Genomic DNA, 27,308 nt, shown 5'->3' with positions numbered 1-27,308 from the left:
CGCGAGCGGCCCCCGCACCGCGCGCGGTATCCCCACACCCCCAAAACCGTTGCGCACCCTCCACCCCCCCACCGCGCGGGCGCGCGACCCCCCACCCCCCCACCGCGTGGCGCGCGAGCCCCCCGCCCCCCCCACCGAGCGGGCGCGCGCCCCCCACGTCCCCCTACCGTGCGGGTGCGCGCCCCCCACCTCCCCCGCACCGCGCGGGCGCGCCCCCCCACCTCCCCCCACCGCGCGGGCGCGCGCCCCCACCTCCCTCCACCGCGCGGGCGCGCGCCCCCAGCTCCCCCCACCGCGTGGGCGCACGCCCCCAGCTCGCCCCACCGCGTGGGCGTGCGCTCCCCAGCTCCCCCCACCGCGTGGGCGCGCGCCCCCCAGCCTCCCCCCACCGCGTGGGCGCGCGTCCCCACCTCCCTCCACCGCGCGGGCGTGCGCCCCCACCTCCCTCCAGCGCGGGGGCGCGCGCTCCCAGCTCCCAGCTCCCCCACCGCGTGGGCGCGCGCTCCACAGCTCCCCCCACCGCGCTGGCGCGCGCCCCCACCGCGCTGGCGCGCGCCCCCACCTCCCCCCAACGCGTGGACGCGCACCCCCACCTCCCCCCACCACGTGGGCGCGCGCCCCCCCCGCTCCACCCACCGCGTGGGCGCGCGCCCCCAGCTCCCCCCACCGCGTGGGCGCGCGCCCCCAGCTCCCCCCACCGCGTGGGCGTGTGCCCCCAGCTCCACCATCGCGTGGGCGCGCGCCACAGCTTCCCCCACCACGTGGGCGCGCGACCCCCAGCTCCCCCCACCGCGTGGGCGCGCGCCCCCCAGCTCGCCCCACCGTGTGGGCGCGCGCCCCCCAGCTCGCCCCACCGTGTGGGCGCGCGCCCCCCAGCTCGCCCACCGCGTGGGTGCGCGTCCCCCAGCTCGCCCCACCGCGTGGTCGCGCGCCCCCCAGCTCGCCCCACCGTGTGGGCGCGCGCCCCCAAGCTCCCCCCACCGCGTTGGCGCGCGACCCCCAGCTCGCCCCACCGTGTGCGCGCGCGCCCCCCACCGCGTGGGCGCGCGCCCCCCAGCTCTCCCCAACGCATGGGCTCGCGCCCCCCAGCTCCCCACACCGCGTGGGCGCGCGCCCCCCAGCTCCCCCCACCGCGTGGGCGCGCGCCCCCCAGCTCGCCCCACCGCCTGGGCGCGCGACCCCCAGCTCCCGCCACCGCCTGGGCGCGCGCCCCCCAGCTCCCGCCACCGCCTGGGCGCGTGCCCCCCAGCTCCCGCCACCGCCTGGGCGCGCGCCCCCCAGCTCCCGCCACCGCTGGGCGCGGCGCCCCCCAGCTCCCGCCACCGCCTGGGCGCGCGCCCCCCAGCTCCCGCCACCGCCTGGGCGCGCGCCCCCCAGCTCTCGCCACCGCCTGGGCGCGCGCCCCCCAGCTCCCGCCACCGCCTGGGCGCGCGCCCCCCCAGCTCCCGCCACTGCCTGGGCGCGCGCCCCCCAGCTCCCGCCACCGCCTGGGCGCGCGCCCCCCAGCTCCCGCCACCGCCTGGGCGCGCGCCCCCCAGCTCCCCCACCACCGCCTGGGCGCGCGCCCCCCAGCTCCCCCCACCGCCTGGGCGCGCGCCCCCCAGCTCCCCCCACCGCCTGGGCGCGCGCCCCCCAGCTCCCCCCACCGCCTGGGCGCGCGCCCCCCAGCTCCCCCCACCGCCTGGGCGCGCGCCCCCCAGCTCCCCCCACCGCGTGGGCGCGCGCCCCCCAGCTCCCCCCACCGCGTGGGCGCGCGCCCCCCACCTCCCCCCACCGCGTGGGCGCGCGCCCCCCACCTCCCCCCACCGCGTGGGCGCGCGCCCCCACCTCCCCCCACCGCGTGGGCGCGCGCCCCCCACCTCCCCCCACCGCGTGGACGCGCGCCCCCCACCTCCCCCCACCGCGTGGGCGCGCGCCCCCCACCTCCCCCCACCGCGTGGGCGCGCGCCCCCCACCTCCCCCACCGCGTGGGCGCGCGCCCCCCACCTCCCCCCACCGCGTGGGCGCGCGCCCCCCACCTCCCCCCACCGCGTGGGCGCGCGCCCCCCACCTCCCCCCACCGCGTGGGCGCGCGCCCCCCACCTCCCCCCACCGCGTGGGCGCGCGCCCCCCACCTCCCCCCACCGCGCGTGCCCCCCATGCCCACCGCGTGCGCCCCCAGCCCAGCCACCGCGCGGGCGCGCGTCCCCCAGAAACCCCACCGCGCGGGCGCGCGTCCCCCAAAAACCCCACCGCGCGGGCGCGCGTCCCCCAAAAACCCCACCGCGCGGGCACGCGTCCCCCAAAAACCCCAACGTGCGGGCGCGCGCCCCCCACCACCCCCACGCGTGAGTGCGCACCCCCCAAGCACCACCTCGCGGACGCGCGCTCTCTCTCCCCCCCCCCCACCGTGCGGGCGCGCAACCCCCAGCCCCCCCCACCGCGCGGGCCGCAACCCCCCCCCCCTCACCACGCGGGCGCGCAACCCCCACCCCCCCCACCGCGCAGGTACCCACCCCCACCGCGCGGGCGCACACAGTGCCCCCCCACTGTCACGCCCCCACCCTGCGCCCCCCCCCCCCACCACGCGCTCTCTCCCGGCCCCTAACCGTGTCCCCGCCCCCTCTTCCGCGCGCGCACCTGGCGACCCCCTCCCCCACCTCATGCGCCACATTCGCCCCTCCACCTCCCTGCGCGCACGAGCTCCCACACCCCCTTACCTCACGCACCCCAAACCCTCCACGCGCACTCGCACTTCCCACCCCGCTTCCCGTGCATGCAACCCCACCCCCACCTCGCGCACGTGCACACCCCACCCCCACCGCGCATGCACACAGTCTCCCTCAACCCCATGTTCCCCGATTTGTTTCCCCCTTCTGCCTGATTTGCCCCCCACATCATGATCCCTACACCCTGACCCGACACAGGCTCTCACCCTAATTTTCCCCCTCACCTTCATCTACTCCCACTTGCAGACCCTCCCCCTGACCTTCCTGGTTCCTCCTGGCGCCTGCCCTCACACCCCCCCCCCCCCCCCACTCCCTGCCCTCGTACCCCCTCCACCCCCTCTCATCACCTGTCTCTATCCGTTTTCTAGCAGAAGTCTGAATGTCATGGTGATCGCTGCATTGGAAATGTGTGTCGCTGTTAAGTTCTGGTACACAGTTGTTTTCGGCCTTTTTTCAATCCTGGGCCTCCCTCATTATTCCAAGAGTGATGCTTGGGAGAGAAGCACTCTGACAGCAGCATGTTCTCTGGCACTGTCATTTCTTCAACTTTCAGAAGGCCTAAAATCTGATTGGGTTATTTCCATTTATTTTGCTTGGAAAATGCACACTTGTCACTTTGCGAAAGTGCTGGTAGGTGCAATGGAAATACATTTTCTGGCTCCTGCACATTAATACACAAGCTGAGATGTCTCTCCTGACTATAAGGGCATTTGGTAAGTTGTCACATCAAAGCTTATTATACAAGGTAAGAGCACGTGATATGGGGAGTAACATATCTGCAGAGATAGAGGATTGGTCAGTTAACCAGGAGGTAGGGAGTAGGAATGAGTGGGTCTTCTTCAGGTTGGCCAGCTGTAACTTGTGGAGTGCCACAGGGATCAGTGCGGGGGGCCTCGGTGCTGGGGCCCTGTGGGGAGGCGATGGCCTTGTGATATTATTGCCAGACCACTAATCCAGAAACTTAGCTCATGTTCTGGGGACCAGGATTCGAATCCCGCCACAGCAGATGGTGAAATTTGAATTCAATAAAAAGTATCTGGAATTAAGAATCTGCTGATGACCATGAAACCATCGTCGATTGTGGGAAAAACCCATCTGGTTCACTGATGTCCTTTAGGGAAGGAAATCTGCCGTCTTTACCTGGTCTGGCCAACATGTGACTCCAGACCTACAGCAATGTGGTTGACTCTCAACTGCCCTGAGGCAACTAGGGATGGGCAATAAATGCTGACCAGCCAGAGACGCCCATGTCCAACAAATGAATAAAAAAATCATTTCCAATCTATATCAGTGACTTGGATGAAGGGACTGAATGAATGGCAGATAAATTTGCCAATGATGCCCAGAAATAGGATGTTGATAGGTTAATGGAGTTGACAGAAAAATGGCAGAAAGAGTATAATGTGGGGAAAAAGTGAAGCACTTTGGTGGGAAGCTTATAAAAGCTGTATACTAGTTAAATGGAGAGAGTGCAGAATGCTGATGTACAGAGGGATCCGGGCGTCCTGGCAGGTGAACCGCACGATGTTAGTATGCAGGTTGATTTATTATTGTTACATGTGTTAGTATCCAGTGAAAAGTATTGTTTCTTGTGCACTATGCAGACAAAGCATACCATACCTAGCGAAGGAAAGGAGAGGGTGCAGAATGTAGTGTTACAGTCTTAGCTAGGGTGTCGAGAAAGATCAATTTGATGTAAGGTACGTCTATTCAAAAGTCTGATGACAGCAGGGAAAAAGCTGTTCTTGAGTTGGTTGGTACATGACCTCAGACTTTTGTATCTTTTTCCTGATGGAGGAAAATGGAAGAAAGCATGTCTGGGGGGGGGGGCGTGGGATCCTTGATTATGATGGCTGCTTTTTCAAGGCAGCGGGAAGTGTGGACAGAGTCAATGGATGGGAGGTTGGTTTGAATGATGGACTGGGCTTCGTTCATGACCTTTTGTTTTCTGCAGCTGTACAGGGCCTTAGTGAGACCACATCTGGAATACTGCGTACGACCTTGGTCTCCCTGTTTTGAAAAAGGATATAATTGCATTAGACGCAGTTCAGGGAAGATTTATTTGACTCGTTCCTGGGATGAAGGACTTACGTCATGAAGACAGGTTGGGTCTTTATCCATTGGAGTTTAGAAGAATGAGAGGCGATTGAAACATATGAGCCTGAGGGGCCTTGACAGGGTGGATACCTGGAGGATCTTTCCTCTGGGGAGAATAGAACTGAGGGGCAGAGTTTAAGAATAAGTTGTCTCCCTTTTAAGTCGGAGACGAGGAGAATTTTGTTTCTCTGAGGGCCATTTGAGGAATTCTCTTCCCCAGAAGAGAATTCACTCCAGAATTCACTACAGTAACTGACTTCATGAATAAATGTGTAGAAGATTGTGTGCCAAAGAAGCAAATCAGTGTGTTCCCCAACTGAAAACCATGGATGAACAGGGATTTCCACTGCTTGCTGAAGTCCAGGTCTGAGGCATTCAAGTCAGGCGACACTGACTTATACAAGAAAGCCAGACACGATCTAAGGAGATCCATCAAAGATGCTAAAAGACAGTACCAGACCAAGCTAGAGTCCCAGGCTAGCCACACCGACCCCCGCCGACTATGGCAAGGTCTGCAAGACATAACAGGCTACAAGATGAAGGCATATAAAATCACCGGCTCCAACGCACCCCTCCCTGATGAGCTCAATGCATTCTACACCCATTTTGAGCAAGAGGTCAGCGAGAGCATGCCCTCCACCCTGGAAGCCCTGGATGAACCTGTATCTGGGGTCACCATTGCAGATGTCAGAGCAGCCTTCTCGAAGGTCAACCCACGGAAAGCGACTGGCCCAGATGGGGTACCCGGACAAGCACTCAGATCCTGCGTGGATCAGCTGGCGGGGGTATTCACAGACATCTTCAACCTCTCTGTACAACAATCTGAGGTCCCTATCGGCTTCAAGAAGACAACCATCATCCCGGTACCTCAGAAAAACCAAGCAGCGTGCCGGTGGCTCTGACATCCATCATTGTGAAGTGCTTCAAAAGGTTAGTCATGGCACGAATCAATTCCAGCCTCCTGGATTACCTTGATCCACTACAGTTTGCCTACCACTGCAATAGGTCCACAGCAGACGCCATTTCCCTGGCCCTGCACTCAACCCTGGAACACCTAGACAACAAGGACACCTATGTCAGACTCCTATTTATTGACTACAGCTCAGCCTTCAACATTATTATTCCAATGAAACTCATCTCCAAACTTTGTGGCTTGGACCTTGGCACCTCCCTCTGCGACTGGATCCTGAACTTCCTGACTCACAGACCACAATCAGTAAGGATAGGCAACAACACCACCTCCACGATCATCCTCAACATCGGTGCCCCACAAGGCTATGTTCCCAGCCCCCTACTATACTCCCTATACATCTATGACTGTGTGGCCAAATTCCACTCCAATTCGATTTTCAAGTTTGCTGACGACACCACCGTAGTGGGTTGGATCTCAAACAATGACAAGACAGAGTACAGGGATGAGATAGAGAATCTGGTGAACTGGTGTGGTAACCATAATCTCTCCCTCAATGTCCACAAAATGAAGGAGATCGTCATCGACTTCAGGAAGCGTAAAGGAGAACATGCCCCTGTCTATAGCAATGGGGACGAAGTAGAAAGGGTCAAGAGCTTCATGTTTTTAGGTGTCCAGATCACCAACAACCTGTTCTGGTCCCTCCACGCCAACACTATAGTTAAGAAAGCCCACCAACACCTCTACTTTCTCAGAAGACTAAGGAAATTTGGCATGTCAGCTACGACTCTCTCCAACGTTTACAGATGCACCATAGAAAGCATTCTTTCTGGTTGTATCACAGCTTGGTATGGCTCCTGCTCTGCCCAAGACCGCAAGGAACTACAAAAAGTCGTGAATGTAGCCCAATCCACCATGCAAACCAACCTCCCATCCATTGACTCTGTCTACACTTCCCGCTGTCTCGGCAAAGCAGCCAGTATAATTAAGGACCCTACGCACCCTGGATGTTCTCTTTTCCACCTTCTTCCTTCAGGAAAAAGATACAAAAGTCTGAGGTCATGACTCAAGAACAGCTTCTTCCCTGCTGCCGTCAGACTTTTGAATGGACTTACTTGGCATTAAGTTGATCTTTCTCTACACCTTAGCTGTGACTGTAACACTACATTCTGCACTCTCTCATTTCTTTCTCTATGAATGGTATGTTTTGTCTGTATAGTGCGCAAGAAACAATGCTTTTCACTGTATGTTAATACATGTGACAATAATAAATCAAATCAAGAAGGCAATGGGGGCTGGGTCATTGACTATGTTCAGGGTGGAGTTGATAGATTTTTGATAGACGAGGGAGTGAAGGATTATGGTGGGGGTGCGGGACGGGCAAGAAAGTGGAGTTGGGACCACAACTCGTCACAACTAGAGTATAAAAGCTGGAGTCTGATGATGCAGCTGTATAGAACGCTGGTTAGGCCACATTTGGAGTACTGCGTCCAGTTCTGGTCGCCGCACTACCAGAAGGACGTGGAGGCATTGGAGAGAGTGCAGAGAAGGTTTACCAGGATGTTGCCTGGTATGGAGGGTCTTAGCTATGAGGAGAGATTGGGTAGACTGGGGTTGTTCTCCTTGGAAAGACGGAGAATGAGGGGAGATCTAATAGAGGTATACAAGATTATGGAGGGTATAGATAGGGTGAACAGTGGGAAGCTTTTTCCCAGGTCGGAGGTGACGATCACGAGGGGTCACGGGCTCAAGCTGAGAGGGGCGAAGTATAACTCAGACATCAGAGGGACGTTTTTTACACAGAGGGTGGTGGGGGCCTGGAATGCGCTGCCAAGTAGGGTGGTGGAGGCAGGCACGCTGACATTGTTTAAGACTTACCTGGATAGTCACATGAGCAGCCTGGGAATGGAGGGATACAAACAATTGGTCTAGTTGGACCAAGGAGCGGCACAGGCTTGGAGGGCCGAAGGGCCTGTTTCCTGTGCTGTACTGTTCTTTGTTCTTTGTCAGCCATGTTCTTATTGAGTGGCGAAGCAGGCTTGAAGACCCGAATGGTCTACTCCTCCCAAGACCTATGTTTTAATTACGATGCCGGCTTCACAGCACCACAAAGCCTGCCATTATGTTGCCAACTTTTTTAATTCATTCATGGGACATGCTGGCTGGCCCAGCATTTATTGCCCATCCCTAGTTACTCTGGGAGGGCAGTTGAGAGTCAACCACATTGCTGTGGCTCTGGAGTCATATGTAGGCCAGGCCACATAAGGATGGCAGATTCCTTTCCCTAAAGGACATTAGTGAACCAAATGGGATTATCCGACAATTGACATGATTATCAGTAGATTCTTAATTCCAGATTTTTAAAATTGAATTTAAATTTCATCACCTGCCGTGGCGGGATTCGAAACCAGTGCCCAGAACATTAGCTAAGTTTATGGATTAATAGTCTAGCGATAATACCACTAGGCCATTGTCTTCCCCACTCAGAGGTCAGGCAGACATTTATAGAATCATAGAATCCCTACACTTCAGAAGGAGGCCATTCGGCCTATCAAGTCTGTACCGACCACAATCGCACCCCAGGCCCGATTCCCATAACTCCACACATTTACCCTGCTAATCCCCCTGACTCTTGGGTCAATTTAGCAAGGCCAATCCACCTAGCCCGCACATCTTTGGACTGTGGGAGGAAACCGGAGAACCCGGAGGAAACCTGCGCAGACACGGGGAGAAAGTGCAGACTTCACGCCGACAGTGACCTGGGGCCGGAATTGAACCTGGGTCCCTGGCGCTGTGAGGCAGCAGTGCTAACCACTGTGCCACCATGCTGCCCTATGCGCCACCGTGCAACCCTATATCATACAATGACTATGATATATATTACAATTTGTACATGCAGAAGATGGAGGGGGGGGGGGAGAGCATTTCTGTTACATATTAAAGGAAAAGTGAGTTAAATTGCAGTGTAATCCTACAACATAAATATTTTAAATTTAATAATTATCTGTGCTGTATTGGTTTCCACTTTTGTGTACATTGTGATCTGGTACTTTATTGCTTAATTGCTTTAGAACTTTGAAGTGTGCTGGTGCAGTCAGTCTAAATTATACTTGAAGTAACAGCTTATTTTTTTTGTAATATTCAACTGTGAATTAAATATAAACAGTGGTTGATGACTGCAAGTTTGCTGTACACTTGGATTTGACAATTGAATTTGAAAGGTGCTGCTCCAGTGCTTTTCCTATTCCTGCCATTTAATATGTTATAAATGGGATAGCAGAGGTTCTGGCAGCCTGCTGGTACCTCATTCAATTGGTCTTGATGGTGTATGGATCGAGGGGTTGTAGGGGTGAGGCACTGGCGCAGTGGCATTTTTACTGGTAATCCGGAAACCCAAGGACCCAGGTTCGAATCCCACCGCGGCAGATAGTGAAATTTGACTTCAGTGATGATCCTGAAACCATTGTCAATTGTCATAAAAATCAATCTGGTTCACTAATGTCCTTTAGGGAAGGAAATCTGCCATCCTTACCTGGTCTGGCCTACATGTGACTCCAGAGCCAGAGCAATGTGGTTGACTCTTTTATAAAAGCAAGTTACTGTGGATGCTGGAATCTGAAACAAAAACAGAAATTGCTGGAAAATCTCAGCAGACCTGACAGTGTCTGTGGAGAGAGAATAGAGCCAACGTTTCGAGTCAGGATGACCCTTCGTCAGAGTTGGGTTGACTCGAAACGTTGGCTCTATTCTCTCTCCACAGACGCTGTCAGATCTTCTGAGATCTCCCAGCATTTTCTGGTTTTGTTGTGTGCGGTTGATTCTGAGTTGCTCTCTGAAATGGCCAAGCAAGCCACTCAGTTCAAGGGCAATTAGGGATGGGCAAAAAATGCTGGCCCAGTCAGAAGATGCCCAATCCCATGAATGAACAAAACAAAGTGGGTGTGTGTGCGCGCGTGCATGTGTGCGTGTGTTGTGGAATAGGAACCCTGACTGATCTGTAATTCTCTCATTTCTAAGCTGAGGCACCTTGAGATGGTCTGTGGATCTTCCACTGTGTCCTCATCAACTCGCTCGATAAAGAAACTTAAGGATCAGCCATGAGACATGTCTGGCATGTTCTGGTGTATTTACCCACTGATCCATCTGCCTTATAACCTATTGAGCTGTTTCGTCCTTAATTAGGAAAATTGACCTGATACTTGAGATGTACCCTACCAAATGGCTGTGAAGTTACACCAAGGCCGGTGGTACAATGGCCAGCACTACTGCCTCACAGCGCCAGGGACCCAGGTTTGATTCTCGGCTTGGGTCACTGTCGGTGCAGAGTTTGCACATTCTCCCCGTGTCTGCATGGGTTTCCTCCGGGTGCTCCTGTTTCCTACCACAGTTCGAAAGACGTGCTGGTTAGGGTGCGTTGGCCACGCTGAATTCTCCCTCAGTGTTACCCAAACAGGCGCCAGAGTGTGGCGACTAGGGGATTTTCACAGTAACTTCATTGCGGTGTTAATGTAAGCCTACTTGTGACACTAATAAATAAACTAAAAAAAACTTTAAAGACAGAAACTGATGCCGATTGCGTCTTTTACATTGTTTACCTTGGTTAAATGCACACATGATACTTTGCACTCTCACTAAACCAACTTCCATGGATAGGTTCAGGTGCACAGCTTATATGATTAAAATTTGCATTTCGATGCTCATTTTTCCAATGAGTGAGGGTCTGACTTTGCGGTGATTATTATCTGAACCTGTCTGCTGTACAAACCTCTCTGAGCAAAGATAGGCAGGCATTGCTAATTATAATTATCCACACCTCCATCAAGTTGGCAGATTCATTTCAATCTTCATTTAAAACGTTGTCTTTCATAACCATCAAATACTAACAAACTGATTGTAACGATGGAAGGAGTGTTGTTTGGCATCCGGCAGAGTTGCAACGCACTGCAAAACTGTGATGCATTGTGGAATTCAGATGGCATCAGGAGCCGTGGGAATAAAGGTCACATTGGTCCAGAGCATCCCTTTGTCAGCTGGAGGGAGGGTAATGAGCGTTCCAGCAGGAGACTGTTAGTTCAAGGAGGCTGGAGTATAAGAGTAAAGAGGTGTTGCTGCAACTGTACAGTGTACTAGAGAGGCCACATTTAAAAGGAAAGTCATTTATAAGCATGGTGCAGAATGAAGCAGTCAGGACAGAATGCGCAAACAGAAAAGGTTAGTTTAACTCGGTTAAAAAATCTGGATGAGGAGCCCAGCAAGCGACCTGAGTCGTAGACCTTAAATCAGGTCAGCTCAGTAAGGTGTATCCTATAGAAATAGCCTTAATGGTAAATGACAGATCTCTTAAAATGGAAGTCGACACAGGATCCTTGGCCACGGTCACAGGGGAGCAAGCATTCTGATACCTTAAAAAAGTCTGCGACCCTTGATCGAGTGATTCAAGAGCCATTTTGTCTACTTATACAGGAGAATCTGAAGGCAGTAGGGTCGGCTACAGTTACAGTTTTGTACAGAAACCAAACAACTTGACTCCCTATTCTAGTGATTGAGAGTCTCAGGCTTTTTTAAATTCATTCGTGGGACATGGGCGTCGCTGGCTGGCCAGCATTTACCACCCATCCCTAGTTGCCCTTGGAGGGCAGTTGAGAGTCAACCACATTGCTGTAGCTGCGGAGTCACTTGTAGGCCAGACCGGATAAGAACGGCATATTTCCTTCCCTAAAGAACTCAAGTGAACCAGATGGGTTTTCCGACAATTGAAAATGGTCTCATGATCATCTGTAGATTCTTAATTCCAGATTTTTTTTTAATTGAATTCTAATTCCACCATCTGCCATGGCAGGATTCGAACCTGTGTCCCCAGAACATTAGCTGAGTTTTTGGATTAATAATTTAGCGATTAATACCACGAGGCCATCGCCTCCCCTGGTCTCCTGGGTCGGAGACTGCTGGAAGCAGTAAAATTAGACTGGTTGGAGATAGTATGCATTCAGGACGGAGGTTTTTTAAGAGTTACTGTGTAAATAGTCTTGATGTATTCCAGAAGGAACTGGGATGAATAAAGCCAAGATCTATTTGAATCCTGAGGCAATGCCAAAATTCCTTTCGGCTCGCCCAATGTCTTATGCACTTCATAAGGTAGAAGTGGAGCTTGGAAGACTTGGTGTCATACAACTTGTACATGTCTCTGAATGTCCTATTCACAAACCGGATCACATTGTAAGAAACTGAGGGGTTTATAAACTTACTGTAAATCGAAGAGCTTGGATAGATACATACCCCATTCGTAGAATTGAGGACCTCCACACCAAATTAGCAAGGGGCCTTATGTCCTCCAAGTTACATCTCAGTCACACCTGCCAGCAGCTGGAGTTGGATGAAGATTCCCAGAGGTTAGTTACCATCAACACCCAAAAAGGGTTATCCCAGTACACACGTTTAACCTTTTGGAGTCTCATTGGCCTGTGCCATTTTCCAGCATATGATGGAAAGTTGATTCCAGGGAATTCCTTACAGAGTGGTGTATCTGGACGATGTCCTAATTACAGGAGCATCAGCTGAGTAGCACAAGGCAAGCTTAAGAGGAAGTTATACGAAGACTTAAGGGTGCGTCTGTTTGAACTGAGAGAGATGCACTTTCCAGGTGAATGAAGTTACATACCTGGGTTTCAGGGTCGATGCTAAAGGCCGACATCCTTTGGAGGATAAAGTTAAAGCCATTAAGCAAGTACCACAACCTAAAAATGTATTGGAGTTAAAATCGTTCCTACGAATGGTGAATTATTACAGCAGATTCTTACAAAATGTGTCTACAATTTTAGCCCCACCACCAGCTTTTGAAGAAACATCAGTGATGGAATTTGATTTGATTTATCATTGTCACATGTATTAGCATACAGTGAAATGTAGTGTTACAGTCATAGCTAGGGTGTAGAGAAAGATCAACTTAATGCAAGGTAGGTCCATTCAAAAGTCTGACGGCAGCAGGGAAGAAGCTGTACTTGAGTCGGTTAGTAGCAGGGAAGAAGCTGTACTTGAGTCGGTTGGTATGTGACCTCAGACTTTTGTATCTTTTTCCCGTGGGAAGAGGGTAGAAGAGAGAATGTCCAGGGTGCGTGGGGTTCTTGATTATGCTGGCTGCTTTTCCAAGGCAGCGGGAAGTGTAGACAGAGTCAATGGATGGGAGGCTGGTTTGCATGATGGATTGGGCTACATTCACGACCTTTTGTAGTTTCTTGCAGTCTTGGGCAGAGCAGGAAACATACCAAGCTGTGATACCAAACCAGAAAGAATGGTGCATCTGTAAAAGAAATAGGGGGAAGCACAAAAAGGAGGAATTTGCAAAAGTAAAACCAGCCTCACAGTCGTCGGCACTGTTTGTGTACTTAGATCCAACCAAATCATTGATAGTTACCTGTGATGCATCACTATATGGGAGCAGATTTTCCCACAAAATGTCAATTCCGTTTGTGTCCAGAACTTTTATCAGATGCTGCGAAAAGGTTTCTCAGATAAACAAAGAAAGTCTGGCAGTGATTTATGCAGTGAAAATGTTTCATTAATATATATAAGGTAGACATTTTAACCATAGTATCAGATCTCATCCTTTGTTGGGTTTATTCAAAGAGGATAAACCAGTGCCACCAAATACCTTTGTGAAGGTGCAGAGATGGACTTTGTTGCGAGCTGCATTTAGCTACTCTTTCCAGCATAGGCCAGAAATGCGAATATCGAATGTGAATGCACTCAGCAGCTTACCTCTGCCGCAGACAGTGCCTTCACCACCGGTACCACAAGAAATAGTGTTGGCGCTGCACCTGATCCTTTGCCAGTCTCAGCTATTCATATAAGAACTTGGACCCAAAGGGACCCGATGCTGTCAAAAGTTAAGAGGATGGTGATGCAAGGATGGCGATAAGCCCGAGTAGCTTGCACCTTTCCAGCAGCACGGGTGGAGATAACGTGAGGGCAGCATGTTATTGTGGGGGGGGCTCATGTTACAGTTCCATCCCAGGAGTGACGGCTTTTATTACAAGAATTGCATGACGCACACCCAGGACAAAGTAGGATGAAAGCACTGGCCTGAAGTTACGTTTTGTGGCTAGGCATCGATAAAGAAATCGAAAGAATGGTCAACCAGTGCCCGGGTTGTGAAGCCCAGCAGTCATTGCTGCCACTGTTGAATATGCGTCAATGGGATTGGCTGGGTAGGCCATGGTCAAGACTACACATAAACTTTGCAGGACCATTCGTGGGGCATATGTTCCTCATCCTGTTGGATGCACATTCTAAATGGTTGGATGTCCGATTGACGAAGTCTACAGCTGCCACAGCCGCCATTGACAAGTTGAGGCAGATTGTTTCCATCAATGGAATCCCAGCGGTCTTAGTGTCAGAGAATGGTGCAGCATTTACAGTGGAGGAGATTTGGAAATTTGTTAAGTCAAACGGTATTCACCATGTTGGTTCATCCCCTTGCCACTCGTCTTCCAATGGGTTAGCAGAACGAGCTGTACAAACATTCAAATCATCACGGGAAACGCAAGTTCATAGGCATTTGCCTTTATGTTTGGCAAGTTTCTTGTTGCCATGCAGCACCGTGCCAAATGCGACCATAGGGGTTAACGCCGGCTGAATTACTCATGGGACGCCACTTACTGACCCGTTTGGATTTGGTATTCCTGGATTTGGCAGGGTGAGTGGAGGTTAGATAAAATCAAGAAAACTGTGACTTGAGGTAAAAGGGACAGAGTTTTCCAAGTTGATGATTTTGTTTTGGCCAGGAGCTCTGCAGCAGGACTGACACGGGTAGCTGGCAAAATTGTGTAAAAGAACGGGACCGGACTCCTAATATTGCAGAAGTACAAGGTCGTCGTGTAAAGAAAGCATGTGGATCATTTGAGGAAGAATTTCTTCTCTCAAAGAGTGGTGAATCTTTGGAAATCTTTACCCCAGGAAGCTGTGGAGGCCGAGACCTTGAACATTTTCAAAGCTGAGATCGATAGGTTTTATTCAGTCGGGGAATTGAGGTTTACGGAGATCAGGCGGGAAAGTGGACTTAGTGAGTGCTAGATCAGCCATGATCTGATTAAATCGCGGAACAGGCTCGAAGGGCTGAATGGCCTACGCCTGTTCCTATTTCTTAAGGCTGCCATTCACAAAACACTTCAATGTATTTATGGAGAGCAGTGTGAAAAGGAACGACCGAGAAGACGCACTTTTCTTTGGGGGTCAGTGGGTAGGACTGAGGTGGAGTGGGGAGATGCAAACCCCTCTGCCGGTCTTGAACTCTGGTTTTGGAAATAAATCTTTCTGAATTGATTGCCTTGCGTAATGGAGGTGTTTAGATTTCTTTATCGGATGTTTCTCCTGAGGATTAATGATAAACATGGGGCTGATCAGGTGGGCATGGAGCTGAGCTTTGACAGGAATTCCACACCTTGTATTAAGCAATGATGTGGAGATGCCAGCGTTGGACTGGGATAGGCACAGTAAGAAGTCTCACAGCACCAGGTCAAAGTCCAACAGGTTTATTTGGAACCACGAGCTTTCGGAGCGCTGCTCCTTCAACACCTGATGAAAGAGCAGCGCTCCGAAAGCTCGTGATTCCAAATAAACCTGTTGGACTTTAACCTGGTGTTATATTCAGCTGATCTTTCTCCACACCCTAACTATGACTATAACAACACTATATTCTGCACCCTCTCCTCTATGAATGGTCTGTATAGTGCGCAAGAAACAATCCTTTTCACTGTATCCCAATACATGTGACAATGATAAATCAAATCAATGTGCTGAGTTTAGATGATGTGATGCCAGATTATTCCGCAATGTATTAGTTTTATTTCACTTGATAGAAGATGCTGGAAGTTTTATTGTATTCCCAGAAAATCTGTCTGATTATCACTCACTCTGTTGCGCCTCGACCTTGCAACTTTGACAGGCTAAACCCGTTCTTTTCTCCTTTTCCCCTCCCTACCAAATATCCACTAAAGAGTCGCATTCGACCGGTGTTTACACAGCTCACTTGTTCCAGTTGAGGGTTTTTGTGCTGAGGTTACCCCAGTCGGAGCAGTGTGGACGTCCCAGTGAGGTGCAAGCCAGCACTGCCGCAGTGGCAGATTATCATTGTGCTGGTTGTAAATAACTTCAGTCTGTGTGTGGTAATGCCTCAAACCAGGAGAGGCTGTGAAATCACGGTACTGATACAGTGTGACCGTGCTCCACCTCTTATTGGTATAAGCCTGACAGCTATTCCTTTCCTCTGAAGCAGAGTGCCCGTGTGTGCATGCTTGCATGTCATGTTTACACGCTTGTACAGACATGGGTTTTGGAGCAATTTTGGGTATGAACAAAGTCATATGTCTCTGGGTGACATGAACATCTCACTTGCACTACACGCATTAGGGTAAATTTCAATGCTGGACCATCTTCTTCCTTCTTTTATAGTCCTTGCCCTGAAATTTCACTGACCAGCAATTAATCACAGTAAAAATATCCAAACTTCTACAGAAAAGGATGGATGCTTGGGAGCAATTATAAGGCAGTAATGTCAGAAGGTTGCTTGGCTAACAACGTAAATCAGTTGTAGGTTTGCCATTTGAGCTGTCCATGTAATAAATAGGAACATAGTGGGAGGCGTAGGCCATTCAGCCCTTCGAGGCTGCTCCACTATTTATTAGATCATGGCTGATTGCCAGCGTTAATGTTTCATCTGATAAGACAGCACCTCCAAAACTGCAGCACTCCCTCAATGCTGCACTGGAGTGTCAGCCTGGCTTATTCTCAGTGGGACTTAAAGCCACAACCTTTTGACTTTGAGGTGAGAGAGCTATCCCCACTGAGCCACATGAATCAATACACCTGTTGTCTGTAAAGAATCATGCGATACAACATGGGGGTTGGTTAGCTCAGTTGGCTGGACGGCTGGTTCGTGATGCAGAGCGATGCCGACAGCACTCTCTCCCATTTCTCTCTCTCTCTCTCTCTCTCTCTCTCTCTCCCTCCCTCTGGGACAGTGAGTAAATTTAAGGAGGAGTTAGGCAGATTTTTAATTGGTAATGGGTTGAAGGGTTATGGGGAGAAGGCAGGAAAATGGGGATTGAGTATAGAGGCCATGATCGAATGGCGGAGTTGCTCGATTGGGCCGAATGGCCTAATTCTGCTCCTATATCTTATGAACTTATGAATTTATGAACACGGATGTTCTGGAGATTATTTCTCTTCATGGTCTGTGCTATTTGTGCTACTTGTTTGCCTGGGTTAAAAGGCGTCAGTGATTTAAGATTACATCTGCGTCGTCAGCCAGTTGTCCCGTTTGAAAAGCCACAAAATACATCTGGCTGAAGGAGGTGAATGGGTTGGCTCTTGTGTGAAGTGTGAAGCTTTATCTGTGAGCTATGCTGAATGTTAAGCCAGCATTGTGGCAGCTGCTCTGATTTTGGGGTCATTGCAGGATTATTGGTGTCAGCCATAGCTCAGTGGTTGGCACTCTCACTTCTGAGTCAAAAGGTTATGGGTTTATGCACTGCCCGTCTCTCCCTCTCTGCGTCTCTCTCACTCTCTCTCTCTCTCCCTCTCTCTCACTCTACACCTCTTTCTCTCTCTCTCTCTCTCTCTCTGTGTGCCTCTCTCTGCACCTCTCTCTCTCTCTCTCTTTCTCTCCCTCTCTCTGTGCGTCTCTCTGTCTTTCTCTCCCTCCCTCTGCATCTCTCTCTCCCTCTGTGCGTCTCTCTCTCTCTCTCTGCATCTCTCTCTCCCTCTGTGCGTCTCTCTCTCTCTCTCTCCCTCTTTCTGTGGGCCACTCTCTATGGACTAAGTGCTGGAAAATGGGATTAGAATTGATGGGTGCATGATGGCTGGTGCTGACATGATAGACTGAATAGACACTTTCTGTGTTGTAAGGATCTGTGGCCCACTCAATTTGAGGCAATTACTAGGGGGAAGGTTTATAGGAGATGTACGAGGCATGTTTATTTACACACAGGGTGGTGGGTGCCTGGAATACGTTGCTGAGGGAGGTCGTGGAGGCAGATACAGTCGTGACTTTTAAGGGATGTCTTGACAAATACATGAATGGGATGGGAATAGAGGGATATGGTCCCCGGAAGGGTAGGGGGGTTATAATTTAAATGGGCAGCATGGTCGCTGCAGGCTTGGAGGGCCGAAGGGCCTGTTCCTGTGATGTAATAATTTTCTTTGACCCTCTCTTCCCTCTCTCTAAAAGATTCCGCCCACTATTTAAGGAAAAGCAGAGGAGCTTCCTGGCTTTTTTGGTGGCAGATAACTGAAATAACTCCTCAGAGGCCAGCGTTCCTTCACCAGATTCCCTTTATTTACAAACTTATCTCCACTCCTAAGAGTGTTTCAGGTACAAAGTCAGAATCTGGAGCTACAGTAGACCTGACACTCCTCATTATCTACACAGGTGAGACTCTCTGGGCGGGCAATGATTACCTCAATCAGGGAGCTCATACTTCAAGAAGCCAACCTCATGGGCCTTGTTGAGTTCAATCATAGAATCCCTACAGTGCAGAAGGAGGCCATTCGGCCCATCTAGCCTGCACCGACAGCAATCACATCCAGGCCCTATCCCATAACCCCACGTATTTCCCCTGCTAGTCCCCCTGACACTAAGGGGCAATTTAGCATGGCCGATCAACATAACCCACGCATCTTTGGACTGTGGGAGGAAACCGGAGCACCCGGAGGAAACCCGCGCAGACACGGGGAGAATGTGCAAACTTCACACAGACAGTCACCCGAGGCTGGAATCGAACCCGGGACCCTGGAGCTGTGAGGCAGCAGTGCTAACCACTGTGCCACCCACAAATTAGAATAAAACAATGCACCTGCACGCACCCATCCACAGAAATAGCACGCAGCCTCCATCTTGCTCCATCGAGTTATTTAAGACCGCCTGGTTGGTGCACAGTACATTGAATCCATTTTGGAAGGGAAGGGAAGGCTTGTGTACTTGTTGTGTTTTGAGTGGTTTACAAACCAGTAGGCAGTCATTTATTTTTAGCATTTAATTCTCACCATTTCACTCCCTTGTTTGCAGTCTAGAAATCTATTTTTTTTTCCCAAAATAGATATAAAAACTTAAGTCACAAATATTTGACTTCAGAGGTTATGTTAATGCAGAGCTGCAGCAATGAAATGATCTGAGGCCAGTTTGCCACAACAGTATATATTCACAACAGTATGTATTAATAGTAATCATTATTGATGTGAGCCAAACCAGTCTGGGAGAATAATTTCATTACTCATCCTGATTGGTGAGCTTTTCTTTATCTTCCAGTACTTGGGCATTGAGCTGCCTTGTGTTATTTGTCCCCATGCGGCTGCTGGGATACAATGTAGATATGTCAAACACCGAATCCCTTTGCAAATGGTTGCTGCCACTTTTACTGTCACTACCACGACTTGCATTTATATAGCACCTTAAACACGGGAAAAGTCTGGAGGCGCTTCACAGGAGACGGAGAGTTGCACCGGAACTGCGTGAAGGAAATTTCGGGAGGGGTGACCAAAAGCTGGGTCGAAGAGGTAGATTTTTAAACGGGCGCTGTGATGGAGAGGGGGAGAGAAAGCCGGCGATGTTCAGGAAGGGAATTCTAGAGTGTGGGGCCCGGACGGCAGTCAGTTGCTGGCGGTGCAGTGAAGGGAGTGGGGGAAGCACCAGGCCAGAGTTTGGGAGAATTGTGGAATTACAGGGATGGGAAGGAGGGGCAAGACCATGCAGGAGGGTGAGGAGTTTTAACTGAAGGTGCCCATAGACCTGGAACTGATACAGGCCATTGAACAAAGAGGTGAGATGATCGGCGGCTCTTAATGCTCTTGTGAGAAAGACTGAGTTGAAAATGACATAACTCGAGTCCACTAAATCTTTGCTTCAAAAAAAGAACCTTTCAGTTTGTTAAGTTCCGAAGTGTTTTGTTTGTGTGAATTACTTTTTGAAGTGGAGTGTAATTTGTTTTATTCGCAAACAGGCAGCTGCCTGGTTTGGAGGGTAGGTCTTATGAGGAAAGGTTGAGGGAGCTAGGGCTGTTCTCTCTGGAGCGGAGGAGGCTGAGGGGAGACTTAATAGAGGTTTATAAAATGATGAAGGGGATAGATAGAGTGAACGTTCAAAGACTATTTCCTCGGGTGGATGGAGCTATTACAAGGGGGCATAACTATAGGGTTCGTGGTGAGAGATATAGGAAGGATATCAGAGGTAGGTTCTTTACGCAGAGAGTGGTTGGGGTGTGGAATGGACTGCCTGCAGTGATAGTGGAGTCAGACACTTTAGGAACATTTAAGCGGTTATTGGATAGGCACATGGAGCACACCAGGATGATAGGGAGTGGGATAGCTTGATCTTGGTTTCAGATAAAGCTCGGCACAACATCGTGGGCTGAAGGGCCTGTTCTGTGCTGTACTGTTCTATGTTCTATATTCTAAACAGGCAGCTAACTGGTTGGATAACGTAAAAATCCTACAAACAACAGTGAGACGAACAGCTTTGATGTTCTTGATTGATGGAGAAACATTGTCTGGGAGATGGTTGAAGATCTTGGAGCAGTGCCGCAGAATCTCTCAATCACAGAATCCCTACAGTGCAGAAGGAGGCCATTCGGTCCATCGAGTCTGCAGCGACTACAATCCCATCCAGGCCCTATCCCCATAACCACACACAGGCCCCCTGACACTGAGGCAATTTAGTATGGCCAATCAACCTAACCGCACATATTTGGGCTAATGTCCAGCTGCGTCACCTGGGCTGGAAATTAATATACTTTATAGATTAATTTATCAGGTTTTTATAAAACTAATCACATCAAAGAGCTCTGATGGTTCCACTTCTGTCTACACTTCCCGCTGCCTCGGAAAAACAGCTAGCATAATTCAGGACCCCACTCACCCTGGACATTCTCTCTTCCACCTTTTTCCATCGGGAAAAATATACAAAGGTCTGAGGTCACATACCAACCGACTCAAGAACAGCTTCTTCCCTGCTGCCATCAAACTTTTGAATGGACCTGCCTCACATTAAGTTGATCTTTCTCTACACCCTAGCTATGACTGTAACACTACATTCTGCACTCTCTCCTTTCCTTCTCTATGAACGGTATGCTTTGTCTGTATAGCGCGCAAGAAACAATGCTTTTCACTGTATACTAATACATGTGACAATAATAAAGCAAATCAAAATCCTCTTTATAGGTGTGAATCCAGTTGTCTTTTGAAGTTGGTATTGAATCTGCTTCCCCTATTCTTTTCCGGGCAGAGAATATCAAATACCCTCTGTGTAATTATCTTCCTTATTTTGGCAATTACCTTAAATCTGTGTCCTCTTGTTACCAACCCTCCTGTCAGTAGAAATATTCCACTAGGGGAGGCGGTGGCCGAGTGGCATTGTCACTGGACTAATAATCCAGAGGCTTTGCATACCCGGATTCGAATCCCACCACAGCAGATGGGGACATTTGAATTTGATAACATTCTAAAATTAAAAGTCTAGTGAAGACCATGAAATAGTTGTCAAAAACCCATCTGGTTCACTAATGTCCTTTAGGGAAGGAAATCTGCTGTCCTTATCTGATCTGGCCTCCAGAAAAACATAAGGTGAGGTCATCCATTTTGGTAGGAATAACAGCAAAATGGGCTATTATTTAGAGAGTAAAAAATTGCAGCATGCTACTGTGCAGAGGGACCTGGGTGTCCTTGTGTCGCAAAAAGTTGGTTTGCAGGTGCAGCAGTTAATTAAGAAGATAAATGGAATTATCTCTTTCATTGCCTGAGGGATGGAGTTTAAAAACAGTGAGGTTATGTTGCAGCTGTATAAGGTGCTGGTGACGCCATGCCTGGAGTTACTGTGTACAGTTTTGGTCTCCTTACTTGAAAAAGGATATTCTGGCACTGGAGGGGTGCAGAGGAGATTCAGTAGGTTGATTCCAGAGTTGAGAGGGTTGGCTTATGAGGAAAGACTAAGTAGACTGGGACTATACTCATTGGATTTTAGAAGAATGAGGAGGGATCTTATAGAAACATAAAAAATTATGAAGGGGATAGATAAGGTCAAAGCAGGGAGGTTTTTTCCACTGGCGGGTTAAACTAGAACTAGGGGGCATAGCCTCAAAGTAAGGGGGAGCAGATTTAGGACTGAGTTGAGGAGGAACTTCTTCACGCAAAGGGTTGTGAATCTGTGGAATTCCCTGCCCAGTGAAGCCGTTGAGGCTACCTCATTGAATGTTTTTAAGGCAGAGATAGATAGATTTTTGAACTGTAAAGGAATTAAGAGCTATGGTGAGCGGGCGGGTAAGTGGAACTAAGTCCACGAAAAGATCAAGCATGATCTTATTGAATGGCGGAGCAGGCTGGAGGGGCCAGATGGCCTACTCCTGCTCCTAGTTCTTAGGTCAGTCCAGGTACACGTTATTCCAGACACACAGTATTGTGGTTGACTCTTAGCTACACCCTCGAGGGCAATTAGGGATGGGTAACAAATGCTAGCCAAAGAATTTAAAAAACTCGAATGAAACCCTTTGTGTTAACACCGCCAATGTTTATAATGTGTGAGAAAAGAAAGATTGTGTTTCTAGAAAGGATGAAAACTTGATTTGATTTGATTTATTATTGTCACATGTATGAACATACAGTGAAAAGTATTGTTTCTTGCGCGCTATACAGACAAAACATATTGTTCATAGAGAAGGAAACAAGAGAGTGCAGAATGTAGTGTTACAGTCATAGCTAGGGTGTAAAGAAAGATCAACTTAGGGCGAGGTAGGTCCATTCAAAAGTCTGATGGCAGCAGGGAAGAAGCCGTGCTTGAGTCGGTTGGAATGTGACCGTAGACTTTTGTATCTATTCCCTGACGGAAGAAGGTGGAAGAGAGTATGTCTGGGTCGTGGGGTCCTTGATTATGCTGACTGCTTTTCTGAGGCAGTAGGAAGTGTGAGACAGAGTCAATGGATACAATGGATTCGGCCCATCGAGTCTGCACTGACAACAATCCTACCCAGGCCCTATCCCTGTAACCCCATGTATTTACCCTGCTGGTCCTACTTACACTAAGGAGAAATTTAGCATGGTCAATCCACCTAACCTGCACATCTTTAGATTGTGGGAAGAAACCGGAGCACCCGGAGGAAACCCACGCAGACACGGGGAGAACGTGCAAGCTCCACACAGACAGTGACCCGAGGCCGAAATTGAACCCGGGTCCCTGGCGCTATGAGGCAGCAGTGCTAACCACTGTGCTACCGTACCACCCACAACTGAACTCCATCTACCCATCTATGTTTCAGAACAGAGCAGGAGCCATACCAAGCTGTGATACAACAGATAGAATGCTTTCTATGGTGCATCTGTAAAAGTTGGTGAAAGTTGTAGCGTTCATGCCAAACCTCCTTAGTCTTCTGAGAAAGTAGAGGCGTTTTATAATTACAGACTACACTTCAGAAAGTGGCTCATATAGGATGGCCTGAGATAACGATATGTTATAAATAAATGCAACCTGAGAGCTTCCAAGGTACTTTGAGGAAGAACAGAAAAGTTCCAATGTCCTGTTCCACCTTCTTTCCTTTCATAAGTGCCACCAAGGTAGATTAACTGGTTAATCACCTCATTGTTGTTTGTTGACCTTGCTGTGTGTATATTATTTACCACATCTGCCCACGAGACAGCCGCCGTGATTCACTAACTGTAGAAAACTTTGCAATGTTCTCGGACAGAACCTGCATCAAATAAAAGAAAAGAGATCAGGAAGATGAGCATTTATATATCATTGTTTCACACAGGATAGCCGCAAGTTTGGTTTGATTTGATTTATTATTGTCACATGTATTGGTTTACAATGAAAAGTATTGTTTCTTGCGCGCTATACGGACAAAGCATATGCCATGCTAAATTGTCCCTTGGTGTCAAGGGGGTTCGCAGGGCAAGTACGTGGGGTTCCAGGGATAGGGTGGGGATTGTTGCTGGTGCAGACTCGATGGGCCCAATGGCCGCCTCCTGCCGTTTGGGATTCTATCATTCTATGAAATCTGACTGTATAATGAGTGAACAAAAGAGAAGGGTTCCAATCAAGCAGAAATTGAGTAATTCGGATGCTTTTTTCCCCCCCTGAGAGCCACTAAAAATTTGCATTCTGTGCCACTTGGACTGTCGGCCACTGCTAAAGAAATAGATTTGTTTATGCGTAAAAGTTACCACGGTGTTTTTAGTCAGGTGTGCCTTGGCCAGGCTAAAGATGGAAAGGCTCCTTTGTGTAATTATCGCTGTGCCAAACTCAAGTTGGTTGAACTGATCCATTCTCTCTTGTGTTACAGGATGAGTTGACTGCGGTGAATGTGAAGCAGGGTTTTAATAATCAACCTGCTTTCTCTGGAGATGAACATGGCTCCGCAAGGAACATTGTTATCAATCCCGCTAAGGTAAGGGATTTTTCTCGTCAAGATAAATTGATTTGACAGCTGGGAAACCTATACGGTGGTCGGAAAGATTGGGCTTCATGGTCTAAGTGGATGTTTTCTTCCTTAGTGTTTTATTTCTCACATTCATAGGGCAGAACCTTTCCATCCCACCCGCCAAGGGAATTGTAGCGGGCGGGACACGGACCATGTAGAGGTCCGTTGACCTCGGGCAGGATTTTCCGGTCTTGGGGCGAGTGCGGCCGGAAAATCTCGCCCATAATGTTCAACCCTGTGGCCGGAATGTTACGACCGTTCATGCCGGTGGGATTTTCCCATCCCGCTGCAGTGAACGGAGATTTGGCTGGACGCCAAATTCTCCGACCTCGCTGCAGCGGGAGCGTGGCGCGAACGGCCGGCAAGATATAGCGCTTTTTGCCTTTTTAACTGGGGACAAATTTTATTTTGGCTATCCAATGGGCATCCAGTCAGAAAGAAGTTTTATTTTATTACGGAGGGAACCTTGGCATGAGATGTGTACTAACTGAATAAACCTGCAGGGGCATTAAGGGGAGCCTTTAAGCCCGTGTTTGGTCGTTGTGCTTTACTAGCTGGCTAACAACCTGTTCGGAGGCAGTATTAAAGATATAAATGTGCAGAACGCTATGTCAAAGGCACTTAATGGGTTGTTGCTGCCTTGGGTGAATTTTCTTATGAATAATGTATGTCTTAAACACTGTACACACCAAAGAAACATGAGAGAATAATTAAAGAAGCTAAAAAAAATGCTTTGGTCTCAAGTCACTGTTGGATGTTAGTACGCATTTGCTGGTTGGGTGAGAGGGATGGAATTAAAATTTAAAACTTTTATGCTGAAACAATAAAGGCTGGTTGCTGTACCGTAGCCACTGAGTTTCATTATTTGTTGCTTCTTTGTCTGAACTCAACAGCTTTTTCTCCCTCTTGGCTTACTCTTTGAAACCCTGCACCACTTCTTGATTCAAGCTTTTCTCAATCTACTGGGATACCTTTAACTGGCTAGGTTCTTCAAAGCAGCGTTCGACATTTGTACTTGGGCGTGATTGGTATATTCTCATCACCAGTGTTTTAGCCTGCTGTAAAGTTGTTAGAAAAGTGCTAGTTTAGTTTAAGTTTAAAGCTTATTTTTGTCACAAGTAGGCTTACATTAACAGTGCAATGAATTTACTGTGAAAATCCCCGAGTCGCCACACTTCGGCGTCTGTTCGGGTACATTGAGGGAGAATTTAGCACGGCCAATGCACCTAACCCAGCACGTCTTTCGGACTGTGGGAGGAAACCCACGCAGACACGGGCAGAACGTGCAGACTCTGCACAGACAGGCACCCAAGCTAGGAATCGATCCCAGGTCCATGGTGCTGTGAGGCAACAGTGCGAACCATTGTGCCATTAATATACTGAATGTTCTTTTTCATGGTCCTTGTAAAGATTTTGATGAGATGAAGTGGTGAAATCTGTCCACTTGGGCTGCCTTCTCATTTGCTAAGAGTTTGTTTCGTACCTGGTTAGCTCAGTTGACTTGTTTGTGATGCGGAGAGATGCCAACAGCGTGGGTTCAATTCCTGAACCGGCTGAGGTTATTCATGAAGGCCCCGTTTTCTCAACCTTGCCCCTTGCCTGAGTTGTGGTGATCCTCAGGTTAAATCACTACCAGTCTCTGGTCATCTGGGACTATGGCGACTTTATCTTTTTTGTTACCTGTTTCATATCCATAGAGAGAGATATTAAGGTTAGTGCCACATGTAGCACTATGTCGGTTCTTAACTGGCTTACTCCCATCCAGCTCGGGATCTGATGGCGAATTCCAACAGTCTATGCTCATCCAGTTACGGATTAGCATTCGTCGTATTTTATAATAAAAATGTATTAACTTTTTCTGGATATCAAGGTCCTTTTTCCAGGAAAACACATCATAAATGTACTTGAGCATCTGTGGTACAGCCTGAAGTTTTGAAGGACAGCTTTACCCTGGTGGACGATGCATTCGGAAAATTCTTGCCTTTGGGTTGCAGAATATCAGCTCCTTTGTATCTGCACTCGAACACAAGTGAGCTGTTAGAAAATTAAAGCCCCTTGTTTCACAACTGCATAAACTATTCCGCGTGATCCTGGGAGTGGAGGTACCAAAAAACCTTGAGTCCTTTTCAAAAATGCTGGTAGTTGTGTTGAGGGGAACTCTATGTATCCTGAGCTAAGGTTGGCTCTTTAACAAAATTATTTCACGGCATGTGAGGGTCGCTGGCAAGGCCAGCATTTGCTACCTATATTTAATTGCCCTTGAGCTGAGTGGCTAGGTAAGCCATTTTCAGAGGGCAGTTAGCCTCATTATTGTCGTGGATCTGGAGTCACATGTAGGCCCAATCAGGTAAAGATGACAGATATTTTACTCTAAGGTGGTACGGTGGCACACTAGTTAGCACTGCTGCCTCACAGTGCCAGGGACCTGGGTTCGATTCCTGGCTTGAGTCACTGTCTGTGTGGAGTTTGCACATTCTCCCCATGTCTGCGTGGGTTTCCTCCGGGTGCTCTGGTTTCCTCCAGTCCAAAGACGTGCTGATTAGGTGCATTGCCCATGCTAAATTCTCCCTCAGTGTACCCGAACAGGTTTCGGAGTGTGGCGACTAGGGGATTTTCACAGTAACTTCATTGCAGTGTTAATGTAAGCCTACTTATGACTAATAAACTTTATAACTTTTAACTGAAGGATGGTGGTGAACCAGATCACGTTTGTGATGGTCAGTGATATTTTCATGGCTAATATTTTTAAGAATAGCTTACAATTTCACATTTATTGACTATTGAACTTAAATGCCACCAGCTGCCATGGTAGGATTCGAATCTGTGTCCCCAAAGCATTAATCTAGGCCTCTGGATTATTAGTGACATTAGCACCATGTCACCACCTCCCTATAAGGCTGCATGACCTTCCTGGGTATTATTTGGTTTGTGGAGATTTGGCAAATGCACTGAAAAGCCATTATTCTTTTAGTTTCGGAATAATTTCACATGACGCTTGTGCTGAGGGGAAGTTGGCCACAGCTAACTTTTCTAACCATGAATTTTCATGGAAAGCTGACATTTCGACTAGAGAGGGGGCAAAACTTGACCTCCTCCTGGGAAATAAGGAAGGGCAGGTGACAGAAGTGTTAGTGAGGT

At 49.4% G+C, this 27,308-nt stretch overlaps 1 protein-coding gene across 1 annotated transcript in view; it reads left to right on the top strand.

Moving 5' to 3' along the window:
- LOC144487108 (mediator of RNA polymerase II transcription subunit 12-like protein) overlaps window positions 1-27,308 on the top strand; it is a 596,823-nt gene that overhangs the window by 1,274 nt on the left and 568,241 nt on the right. The window contains 1 exon segment of the mRNA XM_078205170.1: window positions 24,033-24,137. Coding sequence (XP_078061296.1) covers window positions 24,033-24,137 — 105 coding nt within the window.

Source organism: Mustelus asterias, chromosome 3, assembly GCF_964213995.1.
Source record: "Mustelus asterias chromosome 3, sMusAst1.hap1.1, whole genome shotgun sequence".
In the NCBI taxonomy this organism is placed as follows: domain Eukaryota; kingdom Metazoa; phylum Chordata; class Chondrichthyes; order Carcharhiniformes; family Triakidae; genus Mustelus; species Mustelus asterias.
Note: the sequence above shows the minus strand (reverse complement) of the source record. Positions and strands in the feature narration are given on the sequence as shown.